Below are 11,100 nucleotides of genomic sequence, written 5' to 3'. Positions count from 1 at the left end.
ACACACACACAAACACACACACACACACACACACACACACACACCTTTTGGTATTATCTGTAATGGCATGACAGCTCTTGTGGAATTTCTTTTGGGGAAACTGACATTTTCCTATTTGTGTTGTTGATGTTATCATGTTAAGAAAAAAATAGGAAGAAACCTATGGCTGTTTTATGTTCTTAACATTGGCTGCACATCAATACTTTACCTATTTGTGTGTTGGATCCCGTGGGAGAGAGGATCACGGGGCTGGTACCGGCCAGGTTATTCTGAACACCATACACAGGGACTGAGACAGAAGAAAAAACAACATATCTGCTGTCAGTGTCAAGGTAGTCTATATCCACGACATTCCTCTTCTGGGATTACACTTTTCGGGTCGGATGCCCGTTACCTTCCGCTTTCTTTGTGTTATTATTCTAAACTCTGGTGGATTTCTGAGGACTATGGTTAACTGCTCCTCAGATCTCTGCAGGGTAAATCCAGACAGCTAGCTAGACTATCTGTCCAATCTGAGTTTTCTGTTGCACGACTAAAACAACTTATCAACGTACACATGTTCCACCAAAACAAGTGCCTTCCTGAGGTTATTTTGCACAGGCGCCGTGGCGCCATCCGGAATTAGCACTGCCCAAGACGATTGTGATTGGTTTAAAGAAATGCAAATAAACCAGAGCATGTTCTTCTCCCATCCCAGTATGCTATGTGGACTCGCCAGACCCTCCTCTGCAACGGTGTGGAGGAAGGTCTGGCAATGCGAGATTAATGTCAAGCTAAGAATGTGAAATGTGAAATGACAGTAAGAGGCTCACCAGTGCTGCTGGCAGATAGTCCACTGTTCGCAGAGGGAGAGCTGACTGCCAGGTTGTTCTGAACTCCTGTACAGACAGAACAGAGCACACTCGTATTCGCCCATTTATCACAGTTGGGAAAGGAAATAAAAGAGTAAAGCATAAATGTAGGCCTTAATCACCTATGACTATCTTTCAATTAATTGCAATTTTATTGAATAACAATGTGGAATGTGAAGGTTTTTTTTCCAGAGATGGTGTCCCAGTTACTTCGGATGATCCTCAGGGCTCAGTGTGAAAAGCCACTTTCTACTGAAGAAATAGTCCCTATGGACACTGCAGCAAAATCCAACGCTACAGCCAATGGGTGGACAAAATAGTTGTACATCTGCAATTATTTCCCGTGGCGACAGGTTGTTGGCCTTCATATATGACTGACCTGGTGGGTATAGGGTGGAGGAAGCGGACAGGTTGTTGGCCTTCATATATGACTGACCTGGTGGGTATAGGGTGGAGGAAGCGGACAGGTTGTTGGCCTTCATATATGACTGACCTGGTGGGTATAGGGTGGAGGAAGCGGACAGGTTGTTGGCCTTCATATATGACTGACCTGGTGGGTATAGGGTGGAGGAAGGGGACAGGTTGTTGGGGTTGGTATTGTAACTGAAGCTACTGGTCACAGCTCCGGACCAAACGCTGCCATAATGGTCTAGTAGGGAAAACAGAACAATAGACAGAAAAATGAACACTGCAGGTGAATAGGCAAAATATTTTAACTGATAGATATCATCATGGAACTTCCCTAGTTAATTACTCACATTGAGACAACAAGCATTTTTGTACAACAACTTTTCTGAAATGTTATGTTCAAATATTCAAATTAGGCATGTTATTTAATATATGCTAATTTGCATACATTTTCAGAACAGAAACGTGAACACTGGATGAAGCCAAGTTCAAAAGTTCTTGTTCCATTTTGCTGACCAATTAGAAACAAACACTGTGATTTACCTTTTCCCACTAACATTAACACTAACATTGAGACAAACAGTTCTCATGTTTAAACGTGATCATCTGATGCTCAGTTTTTGTTGAATTTAGGATTATCTACAGACGCAAATGGACAAAAGTGTAGTACAATAAACAGCTAAATGTGTATTTTGTCCTAGTCTGAAAGAAGACATGGTGTGGAATCCAAATAGCCCAAAACCTCAAAATTGAAAAAAGCATCATGTTTCTGCCTGTAGTGTCTTCCCTTAAAAAGTGAGTGCATGTGGAATGCATAAAACTGAAAAGAAGCATGCATTACATTACAACTTGCATTAGAAACATTACAACATATTCTGGGATGTAAAGGACACAGCCTTTAGAATTTTAACATTGTCGTTAAATGAGACATGACAGCTGATTGGTTGAACCTGTGCTGGAGCTCTCAGACTTGCTCCTGGTGTCCACGATGGCCTTCCTGGGGATGGGCAGCGTGTTGTTGGGGGACCGGGGGGGGCTGGTGCTGTTGGAGGGGTTTCCTCTCAGCAGACGCTTCACATCATCCAGCTCCGTCCCTGCACAGCAGAGCTACTGTAACAGTAGGCATCAAACCAGGACCACTCTGTCTGCTGTTGCCGTTGACTCCAAAATCTAACTGACTATGGATCACTGTTACATTGCTGCATCATAAATTCATTCTTTAAGGTGAGATATGAGGAGAATCACGGCCATGGAGAGTCATACTCACAACTTGCTGGAGGAGAAGCACTCTGAAGCCTGACTCTGATCTGACTCTCTAAACAAAGAACAAAATGTTTTACTAAACATCCTAATTGCTTTAACCTATGATAACAATCTGCAGAGGTCAAATTGTATTGACATGTAATTTAGACTGGATCAATGGTAGTATTTGCAGGATGAAGCCTGACAGGCCCCTTCCGCTCTTTGTGTTGCTGATCTCAAAATCCATTATTCTATGGGGAAAATATTTTTTTTTTAGCTTTTATGGCCTTTCATTCACAGGACTGGCCTGGCAATCCAGATCCAAATCTGAAAGATTAAGGGTCTGGCATCGAGTAATGAAAGTTGCCCATCTCGAGGGGCGGCACCAAGCATGCTTTTGAAAATCTCACAGCACACAATTGGATAACACTACGACCAATCACAACAACACACGGGGTGACGTATCCAGAGCCCCATACGCTTAGCTACCAGCGGCGCTACCTGGTAGATTTAATCTGTTTAGCTCGCCTCTGGCCCGCCTATATCAGATACACCGATGTGATTGGTGCAGCTCGGCTACAAGGGCATAGTTAATGAGCAGCATTACTCAATGCCAGAGTAACTCGCTGAGAAAATCAAATTGTACTCTTGCAATGACGCTGGATTTCCAGAATATGAGTATGAAAGAGGAGAGAGAGGTGATAGACCCACACTCTTCTATGTGAGCTAGAGGTCGCCCCTGCTTGGTTCTTTCTGGGAATGATTGTAAAGATTTACAGAAAATATGTTCACAGCATTTCCTCTCTAACTCAGGCTTTTTGGGACTGATTGGTAGTATTGCTGTAGACGAAGTACACACACAGATACACTGGTAGGAGCAAATGACGTTTAATCCTGTAATCCGGCTAATATGTACAGCTCATATTCTGTATTGTGTGAACAGTTACCTTCATTTAATATTGTATGTGGCATAGGGGGGATGCAAATGTTCCACCGAAACAAGTTCCTTCCCGAGACTATTTTGCAGAGCCAGTGTCGCTGACGATTGTGATTGGTTTAAAGAAATGCAAAAAACCCAGTGTTCTTTTCTCCTATCCCAGAATGTATCTGTGGTGTAGCCATTACCTTACTCCACGGCTGTGGAGATCTTGCAAAGCGAGACCATATGTAATTATATGCATTGTTTATGTAACATCCCTATTAAGTGTACTGTGTCACAGCAGCCAGTGTACCTCTGCTCTGACTTCTCCCTCTGTTGGCAGAAGATGCACCTGAAGTACCAAAAAGAAAAAAGAAAAAAAGAAATCCATTGACAGTTTCATACATGTGCACATTCCACAGTTACCCGAGATTCGAGTAAACCTTACCGTACTCCTTCCTGTGGTACTCGGGAGAGGAGTTTGTGCTTGAACTGTCTGCAACATACCGACAAAATAAAGATCACATTAGCCTTCAGTACATTTTCTCCTCTCAAATTGCTGTAAAGAACAGGAGTGATGTTGGCCTTTAATTCAAATAAAAAAAACTATGTGAAAAAGACCAGAACTTTTAGACCTAAGACTAACCGTTAAAGGCATCTGAGAAAGCTGCTGCCATGGTGGTCAGGCCCTTCCTCTCTTTTGGAGCGGGGGAATAAGCTGAGGACGAGCCTTTCTTCGCTTCCCTAGATCCTCCTGAACTATAGCTGGTCTTTGTCACGGTTGAAACTGTCACGGCGCCTAGTCCTTCCGTTTTTCCTTCTCTGCCACCACTCCCAAAACCATTGGACAGGCTGGAGGACTGCCCTCCAGCAGCCCTAAACCCCACGTCTGATCCCCCTGAAGCTGCTGAACTCCCTCCACCTGAGGATTCAGCAGAGGAGCCCCCTCGAGTAGTGATGCCGAAGCCTCTGGGGCCCTTGCTGGCTCCTGATCCACTGGAGCCGGCGGCATGGGAGCTGCTGGATGTGAACAGAAGTGAGCTCTGTGTGCTGCTTGATGCAGCTCGCTCACCTGACCTTCCGGTGCTCAGAGAACGGTCACCTGGAGGAGGAAAAAGAACATTAAAAGAGGGGAGAGGATTTACCACCTCATTATGATAAAGCAGAGTGGTCATTTATTACAGTCTTTAGTAAAACGTTATACTTGTGTGCAAGGGCGTAACTTTGGGATCAACATGGGGGGGGGCACACACATGCATGCATGTATTTAAAAAAAATTTTTTTTAAAAGCAGCAAAAACATCAAACATCAAAAGGCGACACATGTCGGAAAAAGGGAAAAAAACTTCATGAAAAGCGCCTTCAAGGACAAAAAAATGCCACTACAACCCCGAAAATGCAACAAAACGGGGGGAATTACGCCTATGCTTGTGTGTTATAACCAGATTAACAACATGTGTTTGGTATTTTTGCATTACCATTTTAAAAATTGTGTGTGTTGGAATGATGTGTGCGTGCGTCTATATTAACATTCATCATTATACTACTCCTCTCAGACAGTGATTGACAGTTAATAATAAAAACTATTTTTATGATGTTTCAAGGCTTGTTTCATACCTAAGAGAAATGACTAATATCTTATTTCCCAACTCCAGTTTTAATGACAAGACTGCACTGGAACAAGCTGTTTGACCTTTTTAATGGGAATTCCTCTTTCTTCTTAAAAAAAAAAAAAACATTCCCAGGGTAAGCCACTGCTTGCCTGCTAGTGTGCCTGAACATGCGTTATTAATCAATAATCAATAAACTCTCCACTCCTATACAGTATGAGATTAAAATTATGACAGGCGCAAATAATATTTATTGCTGCAGGTGTTGCCCAGGGTTGTAATCTTTCTCTAAGAATGACAGGCATTAGCGCCCTCTAATGGTAGAATATAATAGGGTATCCCTATAATTTATGGCTACCTGAACATACAACAAAGCTGCACTGAAACTGGGGTAGGTAGTTTATTTTTGTTATTGTTGGCCACAAATCCCATGATTCTCTTTTAGCATATTGTAATCAGAGCGGTCTGAGAGGAAATGTCAGCATTCACATTGATCAGTGCAGCTTTAAGACCCTAGGTTGCATTTTGGCGAGAGTTACGATTTAACTTCCCAATCTGGACTTCAATGTGTAACCCTGTAACTAAACAATTAAATACGTTGTCAATGTGCATGTGGTGATGATGATGTTCGCTAGGTGCGAAGATGAACAATGGCTCAGCTTACTTGAAGTAGCTGTTACTGACTCCGTGACCACTGCAAAAGAAAATGTCCACTATTAATGCAAATAGTCATGTACACTGATGTTGTTCTATTATTTTAATATTACTGTTGTCACTAATGGCATATCCTATGTAATTTTAGAGCTTCTATTAGCTTGTTTTAAGTTAGTTATGTATTAAAAAAACATAAATAAAAGTTTAGAAATGTTCCGATTCTGTTTTTTCATTTCTGATTCCGATACCTGAACCGGCGTATCGGCCAAAATCAATTACCGGTCTGATAACAGTGTGTTAAAAACCTTTTTTTTTTTTTTTATATATGAATAGTAATTACTTTTAACAGCTGTACAGTACTGATACTAAATGGATACTATGTGATTGCTATCATTGTTGAACTGTTCGGATTGGTGCAGATTGCATACTCACTGATACCAGCATTTTAGGCAGAATCTGAAGCATTAAAAAACTATTAGTGTATGCATCACTGCATCCCTGGTTTCATATTTGGAAACATCCCCAGTTATGGGACAGCACCTCTTACCTCTGCTACTTACTCCACCAGAGCTGACCGTCGAGGATGTAATTAGGTTGTCCATCCAAAGTAAGCTGTTGCAACAACAACAACAAAAAATAAAAGGGTGCTTGATTATGGGGGAAAAAAATAATCTTGATTATTTTGGTTAATATAGAAATTGCGATTATTCAACACGATTGCTCGTTGACCTTTGTAAATACGTTGCAATTAAATTGTTGAACTTAAAAAAACAGTGAAACAGTTAAACAGATCAACAGTGAAAACACCTTGAACTGTGACATTTCCCTGAATACTTTTCCCATTTGAACATTTAAGAATTCACAAAATAGGAGTTTACTTGCAAAACATATTGTCAATTATTCTGTGATCATTAGGAGCCAAAATTGTAATTTGCGATTAAAATCCTTGATTTGAATGTTACATTGTGAAATGTGAAAGACCAAAACTGTGAAAAAGTAGCTTTTCATTACATTGGGACTGGAAAGTTACTGCACCCTAAGGCAGGATTTGCACATGCAGTCCTTTAAATCATTTCATTTTGTGGGATCGTATTTCTTTTTCTTTGTAGCCATGCCTCTTGTGGAAAAGGGCTCTTTAGAATCTAACATGCCACTGATTTAAAGAGTTCAGCTGAAGATGTATAGGCAGGGCGTAGCTCTGTGCTTACTTGATGAATGTGGCTTTTCCTTACAAAAGGACCGACAGTATAAAGGCAGACCACTACAGAGCCTCATCTGAAACAGGTGTAAGGTTTCAGTCAGAGCTGGAGGAAACGACATGAAATCTTTGGCCAGCAGTCATATGGATGAACTCAAAGTATAACGTATTTCTGAAGGCGCGTATAGACTGTCACAGCAGAGGCCTTTGACATGGGAAATGAGTTTGATCAGGATTTCTACTTTCTGAAATTAGTGACATCCAGAAGAGAATTGTCAAAATTTGTTAAAAACTGCTGTCTCTTACAGTGCGTGTAAAAGTAAAAAAGCGGGTGTTTTATGTTAATGAATTGTGGGGACGTAATTTGGAAGCAATAACATAGAATTTATATAGCCTTGTGTTTTACAAGAACAGCGTTCCTGCAGGTTTCACCAAGTCAAATGTAAGACTTTTAAGACCTGTTTAAGACCATGAATGATATTTTGGACCTTTATCACAACATCAGCTGAGCCCTTAATTCAGTTTTTTCAAGCCAAGTATCGTTAAACTTGTACTTCCCCACGGCTGAAGAATAAAATCTGTTTGAAGTCCGTGGTACAATTGGAAAGGTACTCACGCCGATAACACAAAAGCTGATTGGCTGCAATATAAGCTGCAGGTCGGTCTCATTTTTAGCCGTAATACAGCAAATTACATTTGCATTTTTTTTAATATCATTCCAGCTTTTGTTTTTAGAGAATTCTTGTAAAAACTGGTGTAGTGTTTTGCTTTTCATCTCATTGCTCGACTTGTCCCCAGGTTAGATCTGTGGGTGGTGGGGGAAGTAGTGTGAAAAAGAAGACATCAACCAGCTGAGAGGATTCAGTCTGTAGGCACACATTGCTGTATTCACATAAAGTATGACGATTTTCCATCACACACTCACATTCTGTAGGTTAAAGCCATGCTACTTAAAGCTATAGTGCGTAGTTTCTGTCACCCCCGTGAGGAATTCTAAGTAAAGACAACAAAGCATGATACAAGCATTCCGTGATCACACAGCACCCCCACCCCTCCTCTACACAGATACTAGTAGCCAAGGAGGACACGGAGGATATAAAAAAAACAGGATGGTCTCTTCTGCGCACGAAAGTCGCTGGATGACGTCGTCTTGATTAGCTTTGTAGCAACTCATCTGGCGTAGCGGACGTTCATCAATATGCAAAAAGTTAGGCACTAGAACTTTAACTTTTAAAAGAAGAACTTCCACATTGTTCCTCTGACAAATAACATTTAAATCAGTACCCTCAGGTGTTTTTCCTGCTGCAGCCTTACCCAGCCTAGTATGACCGATAGCTAATGTTAAAAAACTTTAGGTAGATGTTGCAGCTCATCCCTTTACTACTCTTTTTACTTGTGGTCCTGTTCCACTACATTTTAGAAGGATGGTACCTTGCGGCCACAGTATACTGTATCTGCTTTTTAGACGGGAGACACCAACATGGAATTGGGAGACGTTTTGTTCAACGTCTGGCATGTTTCTTGTAAAACATGAGGAAGATCAGTTGACTTTATAAATTCTATGTTATGTTATTGCTTCCAAATGATATCCCCAAAATTCATTAACATTAAAGACCCTCCATGTTGGTCTTACACTCAGTGGCTATGACAGCATTTGGGACAACTAACGGTTAAACATGGTTCTGTTTGGCTCGCCAGGCCAACCCTGTTTAATGTGAGTGAGGTTTGCCTGTCGCACTACAAACCTGGCCTTTTGGTAAGCTAATCAATTGTTTGCGTTTGATCCCGCAGGTATTTTACCATTCAAATGCGAAGCCCTCGTAACTTCTTCATTTGTAAGTAAGTGGTAAAATATCATCTAATTATTCTAAGTTACATTTTTTGACGCAGACACTGTAAAATGACATGCAGCTACAATATAGGCTTTTCTGAGAGATCAAGAAAGTTGACTTGTTAGAGATAGCTTTTCCATTGAAAGCTGAAATTTGCCTCAGGCAACTGGTCTTTATGGAGATATTATCTTGATCTGACAGGGGAGTATGGGTATTTGGCTGTGAAAGGCAGGTGAAGCCCTACAGCAATGCCATGGCATGTATTGTACAGTACAAGCCCCAACCATATGAACACAGCCTGCACCCACATGAAGTCACTGGAGGAGTACAACAATGAAAAAAGAGAAGTATCTATGTGAATAGGACAACATATTGGCTATGTTTCCACATTTCCATTTCACAGTAAACATTGGCATTGCACTCTTACATCCCAACTATGTTACATGCAACTACAGAGAAAATAATAAATCTGGACTGAGCCAACGGTAGAGGTGAGCTGTATGTCTGTTGGGTTAAATGCACTGGTTGGATGTATCTCAAGTATTGTACTTAAGAAGAAATTTGAGTTATTTGTATTTAAATTGAGTCTTTTCCTGCCACTTTCTACTTCTACTCCGCTACATCACAGAGAGACATATTGTACTTTTTACCACTCTACATTAATCTGACAGCTTTAGTTACTAGATACTTTACACATTAAGATTTTTGCACACAACACACAAGTAGCTTATAAAAACAGTGTTGTATTATAAGTTTAACTACACAACAACATAACGACTTTCAAGTCCAGCTGAAATGATTTGTACATTCATCCCTTGGCTGATTGACAGAACAGTTTGGATTGTTTCCAGTTCCAGTGTGAGGATTTTTCCACATGGATCTGAATACTTCTTCCATAACTGGTTAAATCTTCAATCTTTAGCAATGAGTGCATTTCATGCTGCTGACTCTTTACCTACAACCCGATTCCATTCCCTCAATTGTTTTGTTAAAGTGCAATTTTTGCATTTAATCATACACTGCAACTTCCTTAGCTCCTCTATTACTTGTTTTTAGTACTTGTAATGTATAGTGCCTACTTTTTCATGCTTGAAATTGTACATCAGTTGGGTCAATAATGTTGATCTAATCTTATCTAATCTTAAGAAAAAGAAAAATATTTAGCATTTTCTAACGAAACCTCATAGTTAAAAATGTGTTGTTAACATTAAACAGACCACCTATGAACCTGCTAGTTATTTTTTGGTACGTTATTACTGTTATTTGCAACTATTATCCCTACTATGAGTCATGTTATTATCTTTAAGTAGCAACCACCTAAAGCCATACAACCATAGTTCAATGTTAACAAAAAACAACAACTTACCTTTTAGCACATTTGTTCAGAAATAATCCCTGTCTTATGTCTCCCAGCAGCAAACACTTGATCAGTCTATCCTGTTCACCACATTGCAATGTAGGTATCAAGTCCAGATATTTGGAAGACTACGCTGTGCAGTGCCAGGGACTTGCATGTGCCTGGAGAGTTTATGCATTAGCTTTGTCTGACTCATAGCGTCAGTCGACATGTTCCAACAAAGCGGATGGCGCCGTCAGTCGGTCCAGGACAGGTACCTTGTTTAGACAGTACAGCAAAGATAGCCCAGGGCTCATTGAATGAGTAAAACACAGGGCATTATAGTAGTAAAAGTGATTACGTGTAATGCCTTGCACTACTGTATTACTAATTACATTTGCTTGTTTCTATAATGACATGCTTTGCTGTGAAGACTAAAATAGTGCTTTGTGAGTCATAAAAGTGAATGGAATGTGACCTGAACAATATTGAATACTAATGAAGATGAAAAGTGAAATGCTTAACTTTTTAAAGCTCCTATCCTTCTAACTTGTTTTGGGACATGTGGTGCGGATCATGATTCAGCAGCAGATTCCTCGCTGTGTATCTACATAGGAGCAGTAAAAGGCAACAAACTAGACATTGACACAATTGAGAAGGATGAGTTGTGTTGTTGTGTTGGGAACGTGAGGACTTTGTTTACATGCTTTGAGCTTCACGGCGGTGGTGAGGCCTGACTCGCTCACTGAGCTTCACACACGCCCACCAAAACCGTGACTGCACTTTGAGAGATTTCTATTTATTCTCATTGGAGCTTTACAATATCTCATAAATAGGACTTAACATGACTTAATATCTAGTAATTAGGATTTCTGTTCTCATAATTAGGAATACATATGCTATTATTGAAACTTAATACCTCATAATTAACCTCTAACCTTTAGAATTCAATTATGACTCAATATCTCATAAATAGAATTTAGCAGTTGAGCATTATGCTCCATATAAATGGAATAACCTGTAGATTCCAACGAAATTGAACAGCCTGATT

At 40.3% G+C, this 11,100-nt stretch overlaps 1 protein-coding gene across 6 annotated transcripts in view; it reads right to left on the bottom strand.

Moving 5' to 3' along the window:
* The window catches only part of LOC116696166 (collagen alpha-1(XVII) chain), a 39,188-nt gene extending 28,901 nt beyond the window's left edge, over positions 1 to 10,287 (bottom strand). For all 6 annotated transcript variants that reach the window (XM_032526951.1, XM_032526987.1, XM_032526995.1 and 3 more), the window contains exons 1-11: positions 10,080 to 10,287; positions 6,231 to 6,295; positions 5,694 to 5,723; positions 4,067 to 4,522; positions 3,869 to 3,916; positions 3,734 to 3,772; positions 2,527 to 2,574; positions 2,210 to 2,353; positions 1,402 to 1,500; positions 813 to 878; positions 209 to 289 (exon numbers count right to left, since the gene is read on the bottom strand). In XM_032526951.1, coding sequence (XP_032382842.1) covers positions 209 to 289; positions 813 to 878; positions 1,402 to 1,500; positions 2,210 to 2,353; positions 2,527 to 2,574; positions 3,734 to 3,772; positions 3,869 to 3,916; positions 4,067 to 4,522; positions 5,694 to 5,723; positions 6,231 to 6,285 — 1,066 coding nt within the window. In that variant the 5' untranslated portion in view covers positions 6,286 to 6,295; positions 10,080 to 10,287. The remainder of the gene's footprint in view (positions 1 to 208; positions 290 to 812; positions 879 to 1,401; positions 1,501 to 2,209; positions 2,354 to 2,526; positions 2,575 to 3,733; positions 3,773 to 3,868; positions 3,917 to 4,066; positions 4,523 to 5,693; positions 5,724 to 6,230; positions 6,296 to 10,079) is intronic.
* Positions 10,288 to 11,100: the final 813 nt, after the last annotated feature.

This window comes from Etheostoma spectabile, chromosome 2 (assembly GCF_008692095.1).
Source record: "Etheostoma spectabile isolate EspeVRDwgs_2016 chromosome 2, UIUC_Espe_1.0, whole genome shotgun sequence".
In the NCBI taxonomy this organism is placed as follows: Eukaryota; Metazoa; Chordata; class Actinopteri; order Perciformes; family Percidae; genus Etheostoma; species Etheostoma spectabile.
Note: the sequence above shows the minus strand (reverse complement) of the source record. Positions and strands in the feature narration are given on the sequence as shown.